General features: G+C 45.5%; 1 protein-coding gene across 1 annotated transcript in view; it reads left to right on the top strand.

Annotated features, from left to right (window-relative positions):
• LOC134949259 (cytochrome P450 2F3-like) overlaps positions 1-24,934 on the top strand; it is a 61,876-nt gene that overhangs the window by 14,070 nt on the left and 22,872 nt on the right. Inside the window, exon 2 of the mRNA XM_063937746.1 lies at positions 19,467-19,629. Within this exon, the coding sequence (XP_063793816.1) occupies positions 19,467-19,629 (163 nt within the window). The remainder of the gene's footprint in view (positions 1-19,466; positions 19,630-24,934) is intronic.

The following is a 24,934-nucleotide window of genomic DNA, read 5'->3' as shown; positions in this document are numbered from 1 at the left end:
GTCGATGTCATTCGTGATTGAACTTTGACCTATTTTCGGGAATTACGAATGTTAGTAAATGTACCCCATAGCGTCTAGTTCCCTTCAGGAGGGGGACGGGGACGGGGACGGCAGCGGGCAGCGGAGGCGGACGGGGACACAGCGGGCAGCAGTGGCGGATCTTGCCACGGTGCGGCGCCCTCCGGAAGGCGGCGCCCCGGGCAAAAGTCCTGCTTGCCCGTGGCAAGATCCGCCACTGGCTGTGGGCAAGGCACCATCGGCACACACCTAGTTACGGCCCTGACCTGTACAGACACAGAACACAGACGGGGGGGGGGGGGGGGGTTGACACAGTGACTGAGACAGAACACACAGAGGTGGGTGTGACACAGTGACAGGACACTGGGGGTGACAAAGTGACAGAACACTGGGGGTGACAAAGTGACAGAACACTGGGGGGGAGGCACAGTGACAGAACACTGGGGGGTGACAAAGTGACAGAACACTGGGGGAGGTGGCACGGTGACAGGGCCCTGGGGGGGAGGCACAGTGACAGAACACTGGGGGGGTGACACTAACATAATGGGGGGTGACACTTCACAGAACACTGGGGGGTGAAACACTTCTTCACAGAACACTGGGGGGGTGACGCTTCACAGAACACTGGGGGGGTGATGCTTCACAGAACACTGGGGGGTGACGCTTCACAGAACACTGGGGGGTGACGCTTCACAGAACACTGGGGGGGTGACACTTCACAGAACACTGGGGGGGTGGAGACACTTCACAGTACACTGGAGGGGGTGACACTTCACAGAACACTGGGGGGGTGACACTTTACAGAACACGGAACACTGGGGGGGTGACACTTTACAGAACACGGAACACTGGGGGGGTGACATTTCACAGAACACTGGGGGGGTGACAAAGTGACAGAACACGGAACACTGGGGGGGTGACACTTTACAGAACATGGAACACTGGGGGGGTGACGCTTAACAGAACACTGGGGGGGTGAGGCTTCACAGAACACTCGGGGGGTAATGCTTCACAGAACACTGGGGGGGGGCTTCGCAGAACACTGGGGGGTTATGCTTCACAGAACACTGGGGGGGTGATGCTTCACAGAACACTGGGGGGGGTGATGCTTCACAGAACACTGGGGGGGTGACGCTTCACAGAACACTGGAGGGGTGACGCTTCACAGAACACTGGGGGGGTGACGCTTCACAGAACACTGGGGGGGGTGACACTTCACAGAACACTGGGGGGGTGACACTTCACAGAACACTGGGGGAGTGGAGACACTTCACAGTACACTGGGGGGGTGGTGACACTTCACAGAACACTGGGGGGGTGACATTTTACAGAACACAGAACACTGGGGGGGTGACACTTTACAGAACACGGAACACTGGGGGGGTGACATTTCACAGAACACTGGGGGGGTGACAAAGTGACAGATCACAGAACACTGGGGGGTGACACTTTACAGAACATGGAACACTGGGGGGTGACGCTTCACAGAACACTGGGGCGGGTGATGCTTCACAGAACACTCGGGGGGTGATGCTTCACAGAACACTGGGGGGGTGATGCTTCACAGAACACTGGGGGGGTGACGCTTCACAGAACACTGGGGGGGTGACGCTTCACAGAACACTGGGGGGATGACGCTTCACAGAACACTGGGGGGGTGGAGACACTTCACAGAACACTGGGGGGGTGACACTTTACAGAACACGGAACACTGGGGGGCGAAACTTCACAGAACACTGGGGGGGTGACAAAGTGACAGAACACGGAACACTGGGGGGTGACACTTTACAGAACATGGAACACTGGGGGGGTGACGCTTCACAGAACACTGGGGGAGTGATGCTTCACAGAACACGGGGGGGTGACGCTTCACAGAACACTTTGGGGGTGACGCTTCACAGAACACTGGGGGGGTGATGCTTCACAGAAAACTGGGGGGTGACACTTCACAGAACACTCGGGGGGTGGAGACACTTTACAGAACACTGGAGGGGGGTGGAGACACTTCACAGAACACTGGGTGGGTGGTGACACTTCACAGAACACTGGGGGGGTGACACTTTACAGAACACGGAACACTGGGGGGTGACACTTTACAGAACACGGAACACTGGGGGGGGTGACACTTCACAGAACACGGGGGGGGTGACAAAGTGACAGAACACTGGGGGGAGGCACAGTGACAGAAAACTGGGGGGTGACAAAGTGACAGAACACTGGAGGGAGGCACAGTGACAGAACACTGGGGGGTGACAAAGTGACAGAACACTGGGGGGTGACAAAGTGGCAGAACACTGGGGGGGAGGCACAGTGACAGAACACTGGGGGGAGGCACAGTGACAGAACACTGGGGGGGGAGGCACAGTGACAGAACACTGGGGGGGAGGCACAGTGACAGAACACTGGGGGGAGGCACAGTGACAGAACACTGGGGGGGGAGGCACAGTGACAGAACACTGGGGGGAGGCACAGTGACAGAACACTGGGGGGGAGGCACAGTGACAGAACACTGGGGGGAGGCACAGTGACAGAACACTGGGGGGGAGGCACAGCGACAGAACACTGGCTGGGGGACACAATGACAGAACACTTTGGGGGAGACAATAACATAATGGGGGGGTGACACTTCACAGAACACCGGGGAGGAGGGGGGGGTGAAACACATCTTCGCAGAACACCGGGGGGGAGAAACACTTCTTCACAGAACACTGGGGAAGGGGGGGTTACACTTCACAGAACACTGGGGAGGGGTGTGACACTTCACAGAACACTGGGGAGGGGGGTGACATTTTACAGAGCATGGAACACTAGGGGGGGAGAACATCACGGAACACTGGGGGGGTGACACTTCAGAGAACACTGGGGGGGGTTGACGCTTCACAGAACACGGGGGGGGGGGGTGACACTTCACAGACACACACACACAGCCTATTACATTCCAGTCACACACACCCACCCACCCCGTTCCCTGGAGTCACCACCCTCCACACAAGCCCATATATGTATGTATGCATGCATACACACATATAAGTCAAATGTTACCTCCAGCAAGCAGGGTACGGGCCACACAGATGATCACTTGACTGGGGGGCGTGGCCTAATCGTGGAGCCCCGTGGACACGCCTCCTTTTAGAAATTCCCCCATAGCAAGCTGCAGACTGGAGCCCGGGGGAGGAGGTGGTGGCACAGGAGTAAGGATCTGCCCCACTGTGCCCAGCACCAGCCAAAGTCGGCCCTAGTCTGCAGGACCCGCGGCTGCACAGTCTCTCCTCCCTAGAGAGCCTGTGCTCTCTATAGCTGCCGCGACGCAGGGTGACACGTAGGGGGCGGAGCCACATATGAGAGGCGGCCCCTCACGCCACTCGGCCCACCAGGGACTTCCCCGGTGATGGCAATGGCCAATCCGGCCCTGGTAGTAGTAGTAGTATCAGCAGTAGTAGTAGTAGCAGCAGCAATAGTATCAGTATCAATAGTAGTAGTAGTAGTAGTAGTAGTAGTAGTAGTAGTAGTAGCAGCAGCAGTAGTAAAAGCATTTGTAGTATTAGTAGTAGTAGCAGCAGCAGCAGCAGTATAGTAGCAGTAGTAGTAGTCGCAAAGTAGGAGCAGTAGTGGTAGTAGCAGCAGCAGCAGCAGTAGCAGTAGTAGTAATAGCAGCAGCAGCAGTAGTAGTAGTAGTAGTAGTAGTAGTAGTAGTAGTAAAAGTGTTGTAGTAGTAGAAGTAGCAGCAGTAGTAGTAGCAGCAGTAGTAGTACAGTAGCAGTATTAGCAGTAGTAGTAGTAGTAGTAGTAGTAGTAGTAGTAGTAGTAGTACAGTAGCAGTAGTAGTAGTAGTAGTAGTAGTAGTAGTAGTAGTAGTACAGTAGCAGTATTAGCAGTAGTAGTAGTAGTAGTAGTAGTAGTAGTAGTAGTAGTAGTACAGTAGCAGTAGTAGTAGTAGTAGTAGTAGTAGTAGTAGTAGTAAAAGTGTTGTAGTAGTAGAAGTAGCAGCAGTAGTAGTAGCAGCAGTAGTAGTAGTACAGTAGCAGTATTAGCAGTAGTAGTAGTAGTAGTAAAAGTGTTGTAGTAGTAGAAGTAGCAGCAGTAGTAGTAGCAGCAGTAGTAGTACAGTAGCAGTATTAGCAGTAGTAGTAGTAGTAGTAGTAGTAGTAGTAGTAGTAGTACAGTAGCAGTAGTAGTAGTAGTAGTAGTCATAGCAGTAGTAGAAGTCACAGTAATAGCAGTAGCAGAAGTAGCAGCAGAGGGGGTAATTCCAAGTTGATCGCAGCAGGAATTTTGTTAGCAGTTGGGCAAAACCATGGCCCTCATTCCGAGTTGATCGGTCGCAAGGCGAATTTAGCAGAGTTACACACGCTAAGCCGCCGCCTACTGGGAGTGAATCTTAGCTTCTTAAAATTGCGAACGATGTATTCGCAATATTGCGATTACTAACTACTTAGCAGTTTTAGAGTAGCTCCACACTTACTCTGCCTGTGCGATCAGTTCAGTGCTTGTCGTTCCTGGTTGACGTCACAAACACACCCAGCGTTCGCCCAGGCACTCCCACCGTTTCTCCGGCCACTCCTGCGTTTTTTCCGGGAACGGTAGCGTTTTCAGCCACACGCCCCAGAAACGCCGTGTTTCCGCCCAGTAACACCCATTTCCTGTCAATCACATTACGATCGCCGGAGCGAGGAAAAAGCCGTGAGTAAAAATACTTTCTTCATAGTAAAGTTACTTGGCGCAGTCGCAGTGCGAACTTTGCGCATGCGTACTAAGCGGATTTTCACTGCGATGCGATGAAAAAGAACGAGCGAACAACTCGGAATGAGGGCCCATGTGCACTGCAGGGGAGGCAGATATAACATGTGCAGAAAGAGTTAGATTTGGGTGGGTTATTTTGTTTCTGTGCAGGGTAAATACTGGCTGCTTTATTTTTACACTGCAAATTAGATTGCAGATTGAACACACCCCACCCAAATCTATCTCTCTCTGCACATGTTAAATCTGCCTCCCCTGCAGTGCACATGGTTTTGCCCAACTGCTAACAAAATTCCTGCTGCGATCAACTTGGAATTACCCCCAGTATTTACTAGCAGTAGTAGTAGTTGTAGTAGTAACGTAGTAGTAGTAGTAGTAGTAGTTGTAGTAGTATCAGCAGTAGTAGTAGTAGTAGCAGCAGCAGTATCAGTAATAATGGGGGTCATTCTGAGTTTATCGCTAGCAGAAAATGTTCGCTGCTGAGCGATGAAGCAAAAAATTGGTACTTCTGTGCATGTGTATGCGGCGCAATGCGCACGCTCGACGTACTTTCACAACGGCTGAATGTAGGTTCACACAAGGTCTAGCAAAGCTTTTCAGTCGCACTGCTGACCGCAGAGTGATTGACATGAAGTGGGCGTTTCTGGGTGTCAACTGACCGTTTTCAGGGAGTGTTTGTAAAAACGCAGGCGTGCCAGGAAAAATACAGGCATGGCTGGCCAAACGCAGGGCGTGTTTGTGACGTCAGAACAGGAACTGAACAGTCTGAAGTGATCGCAAGCTAGGAGTAGGTCTGGAGCTACTTTAAAACTGCACAATTTTTTTTTGTAGTCGTTCTGCGATCCTTTCGTTCACACTTCTGCTAAGCTAAGATACACTCCCAGAGGGCGGCGGCTTAGCGTTTGCATGACTGCTAAAAACTGCTAGCGAGCGATCAACTCGGAATGACCCCCAATATCAGTAGTTGTAGCAGTAACAGCAGTAGAAGTAGTAGCAGTAGTAGCAGTAGTAGTATCAGCAGTAGCAGTAGTAGTTGTAGCAGTAACAGCAGTAGAAGTAGTAGCAGTAGTAGCAGTAGTAGTATTAGCAGCAGTAGTAGTAGTAGTAGTAAAAGCAGTTTTAGTAGTAGTAGTAGTAGTAGTAGTAGCAGTAGTAGTAGTAGTAGTAGTAGTAGTAGTAGTAGTAGTAGTAGTAGTAGTAGTAGTAGTAGTAGTAAAGTAGGAGCAGTAGTGGTAACATAGTAACATAGTAACATAGTATCTGAGGTTGAAAAAAGACAATTGTCCATCGAGTTCAACCTATTTGTGGTCTCCTATGCATGATGATTTGACTAAAATTTCTGACTGATGCTGCTGTCAGCCGTTGCAATTTATCCCTATTTATAGTAACTATAATGCATGACTATGCACCATACCCCTGGATATCCTTATGCATTAGGAATTTATCTAACCCATTCTTAAAGGTGTTGACAGATTCCGCCATTACAGCTGTCTCAGGCAGGGAATTCCAAACACGTATTGTCCTTACCGTGAAAAAGCCTTTACGCCGTATTGTGCGGAATCTCCTCTCCTCTAACCTGAGCGTGTGTCCACGAGTCCTCTGTGTTGATCTAACCAAAAACAGCTCCCGCGCAAGCTCTGTGTATTGTCCCCTTATATATTTGTAGATGTTGATCATATCCCCTCTTAGTCTCCGCTTTTCCAATGTAAACATGCCTAGTCTTTCAAGCCTTTCCTTGTATTCCATTGTCTCCATGCCCTTAATTAGTTTGGTCGCCCTTAATTAGTTTGGTCGCCCTCCTCTGAACCTTTTCTAGCTCCAGGATATCCTTTTTGTAGTACGGTGCCCAGAATTGTACACAGTATTCAAGGTGTGGCCTCACTAGTGATTTATATAACGGGAGTATAATACTCTCGTCCCTAGCATCAATACATGCTAATATCTTATTAGCCTTCTTTGCTGCAGTCTTACTTTGGGTACTACTGCTTAGTTTGCTATCTATGAGGACACCTAAGTCCTTTTCCAGTACAGAATCCCCTAATTTTACCCCATTTAGTAGGTAGGTGTAATTTTTGTTCTTGTTACCACAGTGCATTACCTTACACTTGTCTGTGTTGAAGCGCATTCTCCATTTGGCTGCCCATGCTTCTAATTTAACTAAGTCGTTCTGAAGAGACTCTGCATCCTCCTCTGTATTTATAGCCTTACACAATTTGGTATCATCTGCAAAAATTGACACCGTGCTCTCTAGACCTTCTGTTAGGTCGTTAATGAAAATATTGAACAATAGCGGTCCTAATACTGACCCTTGCGGCACACCACTTAGCACTTCAGTCCAAGTTGAAAAAGATCCATTAACCACAACGCGCTGCTCCCTATTATCCAACCAGTTTTTGACCCAAGTGCATATTGTGCTTCCTAGCCCTGATTCTTGTAGCTTGTAGATAAGTCTCATGTGTGGTACAGTATCGAACGCTTTGGCAAAGTCTAAAAAGATTACATCCACGTCTTTACCCTGATCTAGGTTTGCGCTTACTGTTTCATAAAAGCCAAGTAAGTTGGTTTGACAGGATCTGTCCTTCATAAACCCATGTTGATTCCTTTTAATGACCCTTTTGACTTCAAGGAACTTCTGAATACTATCTCTTAGAATACCTTCCAATCCTTTCCCCACTATAGATGTAAGACTAACTGGTCTATAATTACCTGGTTCAGCTTTACTTCCCTTTTTGAATATAGGCACTACTTCCGCTATATGCCAGTCTTTGGGAACCATACCTGATATAACTGAATCCTTAAAGATCAAAGATAGCGGTTTTGCCAGTTCAGAGTGAAGCTCCATTAGAACCCTTGGGTGAATACCATCGGGCCCTCGTGATTTATTAATCTTTAAATGTTTTAATCGGTCACAGACTACTTCCTCGCTTAAATAAGTACCTATCAGTGGGATATTCTCATTATTGAGATTGTGTGTCAGTCCCTGAATTGGGTCCTCTCTAGTGAATACTGTTGAAAAAAACTCATTTAGTGTGTCCGCTATGTCATTATCATTTTTGCTTAAGACTCCCAACTTGTCTTTTAAAGGGCCTATACTCTCCTTCTTTAATCTCTTGCTATTAATGAATTTAAAGAATTTTTTGGGGATTCGCTTTGCTTTCCTTTGCTACTAGTTTTTCAGTTTCTACTTTAGCCACTCTTATTTCCTTTTTGCAAATTTTGTTACATTCCTTATAGTGCTGAAATGACTCTACTTCCCCGTCAGATTTGTATTTTTTAAATGCTCGCCTTTTCTTGCCCATAAGTTCCTTAATCTTTTTGTTAAGCCACATCAGTTTATGATTTTTATTCCTTTTTTTGCTGCTCATAGGAATAAATTTGAGTGTATTTTTAGCTAGCAGGAATTTTAGTACCTCCCATTTCTCCATAGTATTTTTTCCTAAAAACAAACCTTCCCATTCAATATCCCTGAAAAATACCCTCATCTTTTCAAAATTTGCTTTGCTAAAGTTTAGAGTCCTAGTTGAGCCAGTATAGGGCTGTTTATGGAAACTGATATTGAATGTGACCATATTGTGGTCGCTGTTTCCTATGGGTTCCCCTACTATAATACCTGATACCAAATCCCCATTGTTTGTTAATACCAGGTCTAAGATTGCATTGTACCTAGTTGGTTCCTCAATTAGTTGGGCTAAGTAGTTATCATTAAGTGTGTTTAAAAACATATTTCCCCTAGCAGTATCACATGAATCGTTTTTCCAGTTTATCTCTGGATAGTTAAAATCTCCCATCACTACTATGTCTCCTACTCCTGCTGCTCTGTCAATTTGCTTTAGTAACAATTCCTCATCAGATGCGTTGATACCAGGCGGCCTATAGCATACACCCAATACTAACTTTTTTATTCCTTTTTCACCGCATGCAATTTCTACCCATAATGTCTCGACAGTGTCTACAGTCCCCTCCTGAATATCTTCCCGTATATCAGGTTTTAAAAATGGCTTTACGTAAAGACACACCCCTCCACCCTTTTTATTTAGTCTGTCTGTCCTAAACAGTGTATAGCCCTCTAGATTGACTGTCCAATCATGAGATTCATCCCACCAAGTTTCAGTAATGCCTATAATATCATACTGTTTGCTTGCTGCAAGTATTTCTAGTTCACCCTTTTTACCAGTAATGCTTCTGGCGTTTACATACATACAACTAAGATAAGTATTTTCCCTTGCGTTAGGGACATCTTTCACCTTATGTAGCAATGATGACCTGTAATCGTCATTGGTTAGTGCTTTGGTAAAATCTCTTTTAGTACCCATGTTAGTAACCTTACCGCATGCTCTTACCCTCCCCCCAACTTCTCCCCCATTTCGTTTACTACCGCCATCCCCACTATTCTCACTGCATGACCCGTAGTTTCAAGCTAAACCCTCCCCCCAGGCTCCATGTTTAAAATCTCCTCCAACCTTCTAACCATCCTTCCCCCCAGCACCGCTGCCCCCTCCTCAGTCAGGTGCAATCCGTCACGACAAAAGAGATGGCGCCTGACTGAGAAGTCCGCCCAGTGTTCCAGGAACACAAACCTCTCTTTCCTGCACCAATCCCTAAGCCACACATTTACCTCCCTAATCTCCCTCTGCCTCCCTGGACTAGCGCGTGGCACGGGTAATAATTCCGAGAATATTACCTTAGATGTCCTTGCCTTCAGTTTCTTTCCTAAGTCCCTATAGTCTTTCTTAAGGACATCCCACCTTCCGCTAACTTTATCATTGGTGCTAACGTGCACCAAGACCGCCGGGTCTTTCCCAGCCCCTCCCAACAATCTATCTACCCAGTCCGCGATGTGCCATACCCGAGCACCCGGGAGACAACAGACTGTACGGCGATCACGGTCCCGGTAGCAGATTGCCCTATCTGCCTTCCTGATGATAGAATCCCCTACCACCACCATCTGACTAGGTACCTTACTGTCTTTTATCCCAACCGCGCCAGAGGGACCGCTCCTCTGGATGCTAGAGGGAGCAGTCTCCTCCGGCACCGTCATTTCTTCACTATCATCCTCCGATTCCTCGTCCAATCGGGCAAATTTGTTCGGGTTTCATAGTTCGAAGATGTCGAGCCTCCCCCTCTTTTTCTTCCTTCTAACTGTGACCCAACTGGCTACCTGATCATCATCCTCTTCTACCAGTGACCCCTCCCGCAACTCCTCCACCGTTCTGTCTAAACTACGCTCGAGATTGTGAATCTCCCTCAGTCGCGTAACGGTTTGCTCTAGATCAGTTACCTGGGCTTCCAGGGCAACCGTTCGCACACACCTCGTGCAGATGTAATCACACTGGGCCGGTAGCTCCAGGTGTGCATACATCTTGCACGACATGCACTGAGTGAGGTCCCCAATCACAGCCCCTCCCATATTGTTTGTAAGGTCTAACTTCCTGTTACTCTCACAGAAAAAGCAGCAAAAATAAAAAGTAGAAGACAAGCAATCTCACTTATACAATAATTAAGCTGGCTTATACTTATCTATCTTTGTGCGGTTCTAGGTCCTTCACTTTTATGCAGCCGTAGTACTCTCTCCTGCGGCACCTATACTCCACTTAGCAGTTGCAGTTGTTCCAGCTCACTGCTCCTCCTTTTCACTCGGCTTCCAGCTCCTGCTAAAAAAAAAAGTAGTAGTAGTAGTAGTAGTAGTAGCGGCAGCAGTAGCAATAGCAGTAGTAGCACTAGCAGCAGCATAGTAGTAGTAATAATAGCAGTAGTAGTCATAGCATTAGTAGTAGTTGCAGTAGTAGTAGCAGCAGTAGTATCATTAGTAGTAGTAGCAGTAGCAGCAGTAGTAGTAGCAGCAGCAGCAGCAGTATTAACAGCAGTAGTAGTTGTAGTTGTAACGTAGTAGTAGTTGTAGTAGTAATAGTAGTAGTAGTAGTAGCAGCAGTAGCAGTAATAATACCAGTAGTTGTAGCATTAACAGCAGAAGTAGTAGTAGTAGTAGTCGCAGCAGCAACAGCAGAAGTAGCAGTAGTAGTAGTAGCAGTGACAGAAGCAGTAGCAGCAGTAGTAGTAGTAGCAGTAGTAGTAGCAGTAGTAGTAGAAGTAGTAGTAGTAGTAGTAGTAGTAGTAGTAGTAGTAGAGGCAGTGACAGAAGCAGTAGCAGTAGTAGTAGTAGTAGTAGTAGTAGTAGTAGTAGTAGTAGAAGTAGTGTACTAGTAGTAGTAGTAGTAGTAGAAGTAGTGTACTAGTAGTAGTAGTAGTAGTAGTAGAAGTAGTGTACTAGTAGTAGTAGTAGTAGTAGTAGAAGTAGTGTACTAGTAGTAGTAGTAGTAGTAGTAGTAGTAGAAGTAGTGTACTAGTAGTAGTAGTAGTAGTAGTAGAAGTAGTGTACTAGTAGTAGTAGTAGTAGTAGTAGAAGTAGTGTACTAGTAGTAGTAGTAGTAGTAGAAGTAGTGTACTAGTAGTAGTAGTAGTAGTAGTAGAAGTAGTGTACTAGTAGTAGTAGTAGTAGTAGAAGTAGTGTACTAGTACTAGTAGTAGTAGTAGTAGTAGTAGAAGTAGTGTACTAGTAGTAGTAGTAGTAGTAGTAGAAGTAGTGTACTAGTAGTAGTAGTAGTAGTAGTAGTAGTAGTAATCGTAGCAGCAGCAGCAGCAGCAGTAAGAGTGTAGTAATGTTTGTACTGAATGAGGGTACCTTATGTTCCTGTATTTTATTGAACACACACTGTGGTGGTAATAGTAGTAGTATTATATGTATGAGTTCATGTAGCCTTTAAATGTCCAAATGATAAGACTTTCAACATACCTATACTGTAAATACAGTAGGAACATGTATTGTTAAGGGAAATAGGGCTACATGTGTGTGTCTTTTCAAGATACAATTACTGAACAAAGTATATCACAGATCATAAATCCACAAATATGGAATTACTGTAAGCAACAGAAAGTTTCACAGTATTATTTATTTACTAACAGTTTATTATATAGCGCAGCAAATTCCGTTGCGCTTTACAATTGGACACAATGATACAACAAAACTGGGTTATAAACAAACAGTCATAAAGGTAGGAGGGCCCTGCTTGCAAGCTCACAATCTATAGGGAAATAGGCATTGATACACAAGGAAAGGCACTATCTATTGGATATTTGTCCACCGGATTGCAAAGGTTCTAGGTGAGTTGCATGATATCACATCACAGCAATGATGAAACATGGTCAGAAAGAAGGGAAAGTGAAGAAAGAGAAAATATGTGGAGGATATGTGCAGACTGTACAGTGGGGATATGATAGGAATAGGATAGGATAGGAAAACTTATGAAGGTTGAGGGAGCGGTTCTGGAATGTGATAAGCTAGCCTGAAGAGATGAGTTTTCAGGGAACGCTTGAAGGTTTGGAGATTAGGGGAGAGTCTTATTGTACGTGGTAGGGCATTCCACAGAGTGGGTGCAGCCTGAAGAAAGTCCTGCAAATGTGCATGGGAGCAAGTAATGAGTGTGGATGAGAGACGTAGATCTTGTGAAAAGCAGAGAGGTCAGGTTGGGAGATATTTTTGAGATGAGCCTTATGTGTGAGTAAAAGTATTTTGTATTGAATACGGTATAATACAAGTAATCAATTGAGGGACTGACAGAGTGCAGCTGCATTCAGAATGGATTGTAGTGGTGAGAGTCTCTTTTTGGTAAGACCAGTAAGAAGACTATTGCAATAATCAATGCAGGAGGTAATGAGAGCATGGATTAGAGTTTTTGCAGTGTCTTGTGTACGGTATGGTCTTATTTTGGATATGTTTTTTAGATGCATATAACATGATTATGCGACATATTGAATGTGGGGAGCAAATGACAGTTCTGAGTCAAGTATGACACCTAGGCAGCGAGCTTGTGGGCTAGGATTGATTGTTGAGTTCTCAACAGTGATAGAGATATCAGGTTGGTAACTACTATTGGCCGGTGGAAATATAAGTAGCTCTGCTTTGGAAATATTAAGTTTGAGGTGGCAAAATTACATCGAAGATGAAACAGCAGAAAGGCATTCAGTGACCCTGACCAATACAGATGGTGACAAATCTGGGGAGTAAAGGTAGATTTGAGTATCATCTGTGTACAGATGATACTGAAATCCAAAAGAGATGATTAGTTTCCCAAGAGATGAGGTATGGATTGAGAAAAGCAGAGGACCTAAGACCGAGCCTTGTGGTCTTCCAACTGAAAGAGGTATTGAAGAGGAGGTGGATTCAGCAAAGTGAACACTGAAGGAGCGATTAGATAGGTAGGATAGGAACCAAGAGAGAATGGTGTCTTTAAGACCTAGGGATTGTAGTGTTTGTATGAGAAGAAAATGGTCAACAGTGTCAAAAGCAGCAGAGAGATCTAGAAGAATAAGAAGTGAGTAATGGCCTTTGGACTTGGATCATTCACTACTTTAGTCAGTGCTGTCTCTGTGGAGTGCTGGGAACAAAAGCCTGACTGAAGTGGGTCAAAATAAATTTTGTGATTTAAGAAAGTGTGTGAGGCGAGTGCAGTCAAGTCTCTCAAGCAGCTTGGAGAGTTATGGCAGCTGAGAGATGGGACGGTAGTTTGTGAGAGTGTTATGGTCAGAATTTTGTTTTTTCAGAATGGGTGTAATTAGTGCATGCTTGAACAGTGAAGCAAAGATACCAGTAGAGAGAGAGAGAGATTACAGTTGTTAGTTAAGGTTGGGATGAGCACAGGAGACAGAGATTTACCTACTTGTGAGGGTATAGGCTCAAGAGGAGAGGTAGTACAGTAGCAGGCTGAGAAGAGTGTTGACACTTCATCTACACTTATGGGATCAAATGAGGAGAGAGTGCCAGAGGGTTCACGTAGATAATTGAGCAGGTCACTGGCTGAGGAAGAGCATACCATTTCATCTCGGATCTCATCAATCTTGTCCTTAAAATAGGAAGCAAGATCTTGCTCCTTGATAGTGGCTGGTGGGTTGGTTGGTTGGTTGGGTGAGGAAGGTAGGGTTCAGAAGTGATTTAAATGTATTAAAAAGTCATTTGGGGTTAGAGGCTTGAGCAGAGATGAGAGTTTGAAAATATGTTTGTTTGGCAGAGTTCAGGGCATTACGATAAGAGTGGTAGACAGTCTTATATGTGAGAAAGTTGCTAGGAATCTGATATTTACGCCACTGACGTTCAGCTTTGTGTGAGAGTTTTTGTAGGTGTCTTGTTAATTTAGAGGGCCACGGTTGACATCTTGACCTACGTGGAGGTGATGGGTAGCTGGAGCCTCTTGGTCAAGGGCTTTTTCTAGAGTCTGGTTCAGGTGTGATACAGCAGTCTCAGGAGAAGTAAATGCAGAAATAGGTGAGAGCAGTTGTTGCAGAGAGGTGGACAGTTCTTGAAAATTAATTGTGTTATTATTTCTGTGGGTTTGAGTAGGATTAGAGGACTTCAATGACTCTGAGTTTGAAGTAATGGTGGAGAGCATGCAGGTGATAAGGTTGTGATCTGATAGAGGGAAAGGGGTGTTAGTGAATTCAGAAACTGAGCATAGTCTGGTGAATACTAGATCAAGGCAGTGGCCCTCCTGATGAGTAGAGGAGTCATGCCATTGGGAGAGGCCGAGAGAGGAGGTTAGAGGGAGTAGTTTGGAGGCAAGAGCAGCAGATTTTGAACTATCAATAGCAATATTAAAATCACCCCTGATAATGGTGGAGATGTCAGAGGATAGGAAGTGAGGGAGCCAGGCAGAAAAATCTTCCATAAATTGTTTGGGTTGCCCAGGTGTGCGATAGATAGCTGCAACACTCAGAGAGAAAGGAGTGTAAATCCTGAAGGAATGTACTTCAAATGATGTGAATGTGAGTGATGGTACTTGTGTTTGAACTGTGTATGTGAAAGATTGGGAAAGTAATAATCCAAACCCACCTCCTTTACTGTTACCAGGCCTGGAGGTGTGTGCGAAGTTGAGACTACCATGTGACAGTGCTGCAGGGGAGGTTGTGCCTGATTGTGTGAGCCATGTTCCTGTTATAGCAAGCAGGTTGAAGTTGTTAGATATGAAGAGGTCATGTATGGATGTGAATTTTTTACAAACGGAGCGTGCATTCCATAAGGCACATTTTAGTGATTTGGAGGGTGCATGGAGACATGTGATGTTTATGAGTTTGGCTGGATTTCTATATTGCTGTGAATCAGGTGGGTGTGAGTGGGGCAAGTGATTGGGTCCTAGATTTGGGGAAATGTCACCAGCTAAAAGCAGCAGGAGAGAGAGGTAAATAAAGTTGGAGGTTTGTGAATGTTTTTTTTATGGTGTGACATTTAAATACCTGTGTACTGGTGTTGTTCAGCTATTTATTTACAAACACTTAGTATTATGAATAATTTATGTATGTGAAGGCAAATTGATCAGCACAGCTGACCCTAGATTGCATCTAAAGGACTTCTTGCGAAATGACTAAAGGCTACCAGTGTGGCAAAAGTTTAGTTGGTTATAGGTGAAAGTAAGTACTTTATGAGTATGCAAACACCAGGCCAGCATGACTATACATAGCTAAGCAAAGATTGCAAACCCAGGTATTAGTATATAGAACTAGTTAAAATTTTTATTTAAGTACAGTAATTAGAGATGTATCAAGTCAGTTTTTAGCTATTCAAATTTAGATCTGCATTTCAGATATTTATGTACAACACTCTTTGCACTCTGTCATCCAGGACATTGCCTTCCTGCTCTGAGTGTTGTTTAACCCTGCTCTTTTCACTATCAGTCTAAGGGGGGAGGGCTGTATTCAAGCTTACAGAGAACAAAAGTACAGAGAGATAAAGTATCAGCCAATCAGCTCCTAGTTGCCATATTACAGGCTGTGTTTGAAACATGACATTTAGGAGCTGATTGTTTGGAACTTTATCTCTCTCCACTTTATCAATCTCCAATGTCTGATGCATCTCCCCTAGTATCTATTATTATGAATATTTGGTTGAGGTGCTTTGAAATCCTTAGTTTATGTATTTTAATGCCCAGGGAGAAAATTGTATAATCTCCTAAAAAGTGAAAAGTCTCCAATCTAAATCTAAAGTAAAAGAAGGAGAGAAAAAAAATGGGAATTAAAAAAAAAAAGGGGCAGGATGTACACACACAGAGCCTGTTGGGAGGTCCAGCCTTTCCATGGATGTGATGAGTGGTTTGGATTACTTGGAATCTGAGACACTCTGAACACTGTGGATCCGAGTCCACCCAAGCCCAGCAAAAAATGCACGCCCATGAACTTTCTGAAAACCATTTGTGCATGACAAATGCTTGCGCTCAAAAAAAAAGGTGTGGCCCCACTTCAATGGACATGGTCTCGCTGCAAGAGGCATGGCCTTGCATGAAAAGACTACCTTTCACCTGAGTTTTGCACCCTGTACACCCAGACATTGGCCACCACAGGAAACAAAAACACATTCCTGATTCATGACCCTTACATTTTTTTATTTTTCCTCCTTATAGTAATGCCCCTTAAACATTATGCACCACACCGTAATGTTTCTTACACAATATGCCATGCACTGTATTACCCCTTAAACATTATGTTAAACACGATAATGACCCTTATGACATTGAGTGCCCCTTACACCTTATTATGCCCCACACAATAGTGTACATTAACACCATATTATGCTACACGCAAATAGTACCCCTTACACCATATTACTTATGCCTAGTGGCGCAACTCCCACTCCCGCAGCCACTGCAGAGGCTTGGAGGTGCAGGGCTGTGGGGGTGCTGCCACTGGTTCAGAGCAGATTGACGTGCAAACTAGCCATCAGCATGTTAATCTGCTAAATGTCCCTTCCAAAATTGCCGCCACCATGGAGGAGACATTCTAGAGGTCATACTTGACCTCTAGCATATAGGAAGTGCTTGGATCCACGAAAGTGCAAAGCACTGGCCGCTGAACCCTGCAGCCCTGCCACCTCGCTAACCTGGCATGGCGGTGGCGGCAGCAGCAATGGGGGGATCGGGCAGCGGTACCCGTGGCTCACTACAGTCTGCAGTGGGAAGGGGGGATCGGGCAGCATTGCCCGTGGCTCACTAAACAGTGGTGGCGGGTTGGGCAGCATTACTCCCTAGCAACAACTAACAAGCATGACACCCAGTGCATGAATTCCTGGCAACAAGCATTACCCCCTGGCAACGAGTTTGACACCCAGCGCATGAAACCTCTGGCAACGAGCATAACACCAGGTGCATGAAACCTCTGGCAACAAGCATGACACCCAGTGCATGAAATCCCTGGAAATGAGTTTGACACCCAGCGCATGAAACCTCTGGCAACGAGCATAACACCCAGTGCATGAAACCTCTGGCAACGAGCATGACACAAAGTGCATGAAATCCCTGGCAAAAAACATTACCCCCTGGCAACGAGCTTGAAACCCAGTGCATGAAACCTCTGGCAACGAGCATAACACCCAGCGCATGAAACCTCTGGCAACAAGCATGACACCCAGAGCATGAAATCCCTGGCAAAAAGCCTTACCCCCTGGCAACGAGCTTGACATCCAGCGCATGAAACCTCTGGCAACGAGCATAACACCCAGTGCATGAAACCCCTGGCAATGAGCATAACACCCTGAGCATGAAAACCCCTGGCACCATGCATGGAACCAAGATCATGAAACCCTTGGCAATGATCAGGTAATTTAAAAGTAATTAGAAGCCTTACTGTATGGCTTAATGTCTTTTTTGGCACCCTCAAATTCTTTACTTTGCTAGTGCCAATTATGAGGGGGGGGGCGCCAGATAAATTTTTTAGCTTGGGGGAGAAAAATTTCTAGTTACGCCACTGCTTATGCCGCACATAATGCCCCTGATATCATGTTATGCCCACACAGTACTGCCACTTATACATTTTGTCCCAACCTGGTCGCTGTCAGAGGCTAAATTCAGCATAGTTTTTTTTTTCTTGTTGCGTGCCCTCCCCACCCAGCCTGCATTCCTTTCTCCTAGTAAATGTCCCTTACAAAAGGGCCACCACCTACTCTAGAACCCTTCACAACTCTCTCCTCTTAGGCAGCTGCCATTTTGAGAAGGACATTTTCACATTATTTTATGTGGCAAGCCAGACCGCATAAAATACTGCACACACTGGCTGCGGGTTGGCACCCCGTGCAATTACATAGCTGGTCCATCACGAGAAACCACCCTTCTCTGTTGTTTTGGCTGTGCTGTGTCGCTACAGAGAATCAAGACTTCACTAAGTGGCTGTGCAGTTTAGTGACAGTGTATATAGGGGCACACTGCGCTATACTCTTCTGTTTTGGCTGTGCTTTGTCCCGAGACTATAGGCTCAATAGTGGCTGTGCTTTGTATAGTGACTGTGTATAATGCGTATAGTAACTGTATATAGTGACGCTGCTGTATGCTGTGCTGTGCTATAAATTGTACTGTTTGGTGTGCTTTAACTTAGTGCGCTTTGTTCATGTGCATCTATAAGCCCTGTGATGCCACACAGTTTGAACCGAGCTGCTGGTTCAAAAAAAGAAAAAATATATATATAAATCTATAGTTTGCACTGTTCTGTACACTGTACCCCAGTACGCTGTGGCAATGTTTCATAAATGGGTTTGGTTAGTGTGACCGCCGGTCACCATACTGACACCGGGATCCTGGCTTTTAGATGCCCTGTGGGGGTGGGGGGTGGGGTGAGTGCAACGAAGCACCTTGTGGGGTTGCTGCGCTCGCCATGCTGCGGACTCAGTGGTGAGTTGAGCTTACCACAGGTTCTATTCCCACTCTATGGGTGTCGTGGACACTCACGAGTGGGAATAATCCTTGTTGGTCGGCATGCCGACTGTCGGGATTGTGAGGTGGCAGGATTCCGGCGTCGGTATTGTGACCGGCAGACTCCTGACCGCCGGTCACATAACTACATCCCTTCATAAACGTACTATAAACTGCTGTGTGCTTGTACAGCTGCTCTGTCACTAAGTAACCAGCCAGCTCGCTGTAGTCTTTGGCCAGTATTGGTGCAAACAATATTGTGAGCTGTAAGGTGGTCAAAATTGACTGGAAATGATTGGAAGTTAATGTTATTGTGGTTTATAATACTCTATGAACAAAAAGGCCCAAATTATGCGATTTTAGCTTTTTTTGTCAGTTTAAACAAAAAATGCAAATCGAAATCCAAAACCAGTCACGGTACTTTGGCAAATCCAAATTCAAAGCCAAACGACAAATCAAAGCCTAATCCAGCAAAAATGGTTCAGGGCACATCTATAGTAGCCCACACCCAACATTCCAGGAACTGTCTGATCTCATAATGGCCTTGACCACATTGGTTTATTTATTTTTAATACTGTAGTTTGGTCTCACAGGGTCTACACATATAGGATTTTCACTGACCAAATACTGTATTACTCTGCAGTAAATTAAAGCTTGATAAAAAAAATCCAACTAATCATCATCTTAGCAAAAATATCCAGTCTATGCTGGTTTTGACTTTCTGTTGGTCTTGCCGGCTCTACTGCAGGTTATTTTATTTACACCAAATCACAAAGACATGTGGATTAATGATGAACACATACCTGATTTACCCCAAATCATGTATATCTAAAATCTGCTTCTGCACTATCGTCTTGTTGTTGTACCACAAAATTAGTAAGTTTAGCAGTAGTTGTAGATTTAGTGAGTCGCCTGTCCCCATTGATTACTACTGTAATAATGAGACATATTTTACATGTACAATAATCTTTTTTTTTTTTTTATCATTCAAAGCTCAGCAAAAAATATGGCCCAATGTACACTTTCTATTTGGGATCACGTCCCACTGTTGTGCTATGCGGTTACCAGGTGTTGAAGGAGGCACTTATTGACAATGCAGAAGAATTTAGTGGAAGGGGAGAGTTCCCGGCTGTCCAGATGTACAGCAAAGGAAATGGTAAGTAAAATAACCTCCTGTATATTGTGAAAAGATTTTCTATATGGTACTGTATGTACAATGTAAGGGCCCCATACACTAGAGCGACCACATGTCGGAGGCGATCGCAGGCGATCACCACGGCAGCCTCCCGGGGGAGGATGCAGGGTCGGCCAAGATACATCGTATGCTGCCCTTTTGCCTCCGATGTATCTTGGGCAATCCTGGGCGATCCCAGCCATGCCCCCCAGGTTGGACCTGGTTGAATGTGCAGCACATTCAATCTGAAGGATCCGATCCGATGATCACGGAAATGCGCATCAGATCGGATCAGAAACACCTAAAAAATGCCCGATTTCATCCAATATATCAGGCCGAATGCCCAAAATCGTCTGAAATCGGGCATTATCGCTCTAGTGTATGGGGCCCTTTAGAGCCTGGGTAGGTTGGCCATTGGCATTACTGAGATTTTTCTTGGAGGAGGGGTGGGTACTGGCCTCAAGTGGCCAATAGAATGTGTTGTGGTCAATAGGATGGTCTCTGTATGATGTTGCAGTCACTGGATTGCCTTTGTAGTATGTGGTAGTCAATGGGAAGTTATCTTTATTGTATGGTAGTCATTGAGATTGTTTCTCTCTTTTGTATAACAGTCACTAGGATGCTCTCTGTATTGTATGGCTGACCCTGGAGTGATCTCTGCAGTTTACTGTTGTATCTGGAATGCTCCCTGTACTGTGTATCAGTCATTTGGATGCTCTTTCTACTGCATAGTGGTAACTACTGTAGGATGCTCTCTGTATTTTAAGGTGATCAAAAGGATGATCACTGCATTGTATGGTAGTCTCTAGAATGCCCTGTGTATTCTATATTGATCTCTGGAATGCATTATGTGTTGTAAATAGAGGTCTTAAATGTTCTCTATATGGTATGATGATTTATATGGTATGATAGTCTTTTCATTGGTCTCTGGTCTTTTGAATGCTTCCTCAATTGTATATAGGTGGCAAAATGTATTTCATTGTTTTGACTCTGATACTACATTGGAAAAGCGGAGACTAAGAGGGGATATGATCAACATCTACAAATATATAAGGGGACAATACACAGAGCTTGCGCGGGACCTGTTTTTGGTTAGATCAACACAGAGGACTCGTGGACACTCGCTCAGGTTAGAGGAAAGGAGATTCCGCACAATACGGCGTAAAGGCTTTTTCACGGTAAGGACAATACGTGTTTGGAATTCCCTGCCCGAGGGAGTTGTAATGGCGGAATCTGTCAACACCTTTAAGAATGGGTTAGATAAATTCCTATTGGATAAGGATATCCAGGGGTATGGTGCATAGTCATGCATTATAGTTACTATAAATAGGGATAAAATGCAACGGCTGACAGCAGCATCAGTCAGAAATTTTAGTCAAATCATCATGCATAGGACACCACAAATAGGTTGAACTCGATGGACAATTGTCTTTTTTCAACCTCAGATACTATGTTACTATGTTACTATGTTACTATTGCAGTTGCAATAGCCTTGCCTACCACCAGTGTGGATAGAGAAAATGGTGCGCAACACCACCTACAGTTTATTTGGTTCTGATTACATGGGGACATGTTCAGATTTTTTTTTCTGGGCCACATTCAGACCCCAACTGACTTTCAGTTTCAAGAAAGTGGACACCTTTAGCTGACAATCCCACAACAATTTCATCAAGAGTCAAAGGAGACATACAGTTTTCTTATCACAATATATAAAAACCATGGGCGTAACTATAGTAGGTGCAAGCGGTGCCATTGCTATGGGACCCAGAGGCTAAGATGGGTCTGGACCCAAGTTATAAAGTTGCATACCAATTTCCCAGATTTGAGTGTTAAGCAATTGGGTCTGATCCATTGCCCAGTCTGCATTGTGAGACATTTTCATTTTCAGTGAGAGGTGTGTGTAGTGGATGTTATAATGGTAAGGGGGCACAATATGAAATGGAGGCACTATAATGTGGCATCAATTGAACTAGAGGGCACTCTAGTGTGGCACAGAATATACAGGGGGCACTGTAATGTGACATAATATGAACTGAGGACACTATGCCATAATGTGAATTGGGGATACTGTGTTGCATAATATGTACTGGGAGCTCTACAATGTGACAATGTTATCTTGGGAGCTACAATGGTTCATAAAATAAACTACGGTACTACTAAGGGGCATTATATTACCAGGGGCACTGCTGTGGTTCAGAAAAAAATTATGGGCCATAAAAATGAATAACTGCTGAGGAGAGGTGTCCCTCAAGAATCATTGGGACAGGGGTTCTTTCAATATGTTGCTATAGGGCCCAAAAAGTTCTGGTTGCAACCCTGATATTAAAAACTTAGTTATTTCTTTTTCATGCCATTTTGTCTTTAAGAAGGAAAAATATACTTACAGTAAATGTCTTTTTCCCAGTGTGAAAAACTTCAGATGTTGCTCAATTCTACTATGAGGAAAATTACATATTTTCTGTTACTATGGATAGCAAATTTCACTGGTAAAATCTAGAGATGAGCGCCGGAAATTTTTCGGGTTTTGTGTTTTGGTTTTGGGTTCGGTTCCGCGGCCGTGTTTTGGGTTCGACCGCGTTTTGGCAAAACCTCACCGAATTTTTTTTGTCGGATTCGGGTGTGTTTTGGATTCGGGTGTTTTTTTCAAAAAACCCTAAAAAACAGCTTAAATCATAGAATTTGGGGGTAATTTTGATCCCAAAGTATTATTAACCTCAAAAAACATAATTTACACTCATTTTCAGCCTATTCTGAACACATCACACCTCACAATATTATTTTTAGTCCTAAAATTTGCACCGAGGTCGCTGTGTGAGTAAGATAAGCGACCCTAGTGGCCGACACAAACACCGGGCCCATCTAGGAGTGGCACTGCAGTGTCACGCAGGATGTCCCTTCCAAAAAACCCTCCCCAAACAGCACATGACGCAAAGAAAAAAAGAGGCGCAATGAGGTAGCTGTGTGAGTAAGATTAGCGACCCTAGTGGCCGACACAAACACCGGGCCCATCTAGGAGTGGCACTGCAGTGTCACGCAGGATGTCCCTTCCAAAAAACCCTCCCCAAACAGCACATGACGCAAAGAAAAAAAGAGGCGCAATGAGGTAGCTGACTGTGTGAGAAAGATAAGCGACCCTAGTGGCCGACACAAACACCGGGCCCATCTAGGAGTGGCACTGCAGTGTCACGCAGGATGTCCCTTCCAAAAAACCCTCCCCAAACAGCACATGACGCAAAGAAAAAAAGAGGCGCAATGAGGTAGCTGACTGTGTGAGAAAGATAAGCGACCCTAGTGGCCGACACAAACACCGGGCCCATCTAGGAGTGGCACTGCAGTGTCACGCAGGATGTCCCTTCCAAAAAACCCTCCCCAAACAGCACATGACGCAAAGAAAAAAAGAGGCGCAATGAGGTAGCTGACTGTGTGAGAAAGATAAGCGACCCTAGTGGCCAACACAAACACCGGGCCCATCTAGGAGTGGCACTGCAGTGTCACGCAGGATGTCCCTTCCAAAAAACCCTCCCCAAACAGCACATGACGCAAAGAAAAAAAGAGGCGCAATGAGGTAGCTGTGTGAGAAAGATAAGCGACCCTAGTGGCCGACACAAACACCGGGCCCATCTAGGAGTGGCACTGCAGTGTCACGCAGGATGTCCCTTCCAAAAAACCCTCCCCAAACAGCACATGACGCAAAGAAAAAAAGAGGCGCAATGAGGTAGCTGTGTGAGTAAGATTAGCGACCCTAGTGGCCGACACAAACACCGGGCCCATCTAGGAGTGGCACTGCAGTGTCACGCAGGATGGCCCTTCCAAAAAACCCTCCCCAAACAGCACATGACGCAAAGAAAAAAAGAGGCGCAATGAGGTAGCTGACTGTGTGAGTAAGATTAGCGACCCTAGTGGCCGACACAAACACCGGGCACATCTAGGAGTGGCACTGCAGTGTCACGCAGGATGTCCCTTCCAAAAAACCCTCCCCAAACAGCACATGACGCAAAGAAAAAAAGAGGCGCAATGAGGTAGCTGTGTGAGTAAGATTAGCGACCCTAGTGGCCGACACAAACACCGGGCCCATCTAGGAGTGGCACTGCAGTGTCACGCAGGATGTCCCTTCCAAAAAACCCTCCCCAATCAGCACATGATGCAAAGAAAAAGAAAAGAAAAAAGAGGTGCTAGATGGAATTATCCTTGGGCCCTCCCACCCACCCTTATGTTGTATAAACAAAACAGGACATGCACACTTTAACCAACCCATCATTTCAGTGACAGGGTCTGCCACACGACTGTGACTGATATGACGGGTTGGTTTGGACCCCCCCCAAAAAAGAAGCAATTAATCTCTCCTTGCACAAACTGGCTCTACAGAGGCAAGATGTCCACCTCATCTTCACCCTCCGATATATCACCGTGTACATCCCCCTCCTCACAGATTATCAATTCGTCCCCACTGGAATCCACCATCTCAGCTCCCTGTGTACTTTGTGGAGGCAATTGCTGCTGGTCAATGTCTCCGCGGAGGAATTGATTATAATTCATTTTAATGAACATCATCTTCTCCACATTTTCTGGATGTAACCTCGTACGCCGATTGCTGACAAGGTGAGCGGCGGCACTAAACACTCTTTCGGAGTACACACTTGTGGGAGGGCAACTTAGGTAGAATAAAGCCAGTTTGTGCAAGGGCCTCCAAATTGCCTCTTTTTCCTGCCAGTATAAGTACGGACTGTGTGACGTGCCTACTTGGATGCGGTCACTCATATAATCCTCCACCATTCTATCAATGTTGAGAGAATCATATGCAGTGACAGTAGACGACATGTCCGTAATCGTTGTCAGGTCCTTCAGTCCGGACCAGATGTCAGCATCAGCAGTCGCTCCAGACTGCCCTGCATCACCGCCAGCGGGTGGGCTCGGAATTCTGAGCCTTTTCCTCGCACCCCCAGTTGCGGGAGAATGTGAAGGAGGAGATGTTGACAGGTCGCGTTCCGCTTGACTTGACAATTTTGTCACCAGCAGGTCTTTCAACCCCAGCAGACCTGTGTCTGCCGGAAAGAGAGATCCAAGGTAGGCTTTAAATCTAGGATCGAGCACGGTGGCCAAAATGTAGTGCTCTGATTTCAACAGATTGACCACCCGTGAATCCTTGTTAAGCGAATTAAGGGCTGCATCCACAAGTCCCACATGCCTAGCGGAATCGCTCCGTGTTAGCTCCTTCTTCAATGCCTCCAGCTTCTTCTACAAAAGCCTGATGAGGGGAATGACCTGACTCAGGCTGGCAGTGTCTGAA

Source organism: Pseudophryne corroboree, chromosome 8 (genome assembly GCF_028390025.1).
Source record: "Pseudophryne corroboree isolate aPseCor3 chromosome 8, aPseCor3.hap2, whole genome shotgun sequence".
NCBI lineage: Eukaryota > Metazoa > Chordata > Amphibia > Anura > Myobatrachidae > Pseudophryne > Pseudophryne corroboree.
This window is presented reverse-complemented; position numbering and strand designations above follow the sequence as displayed.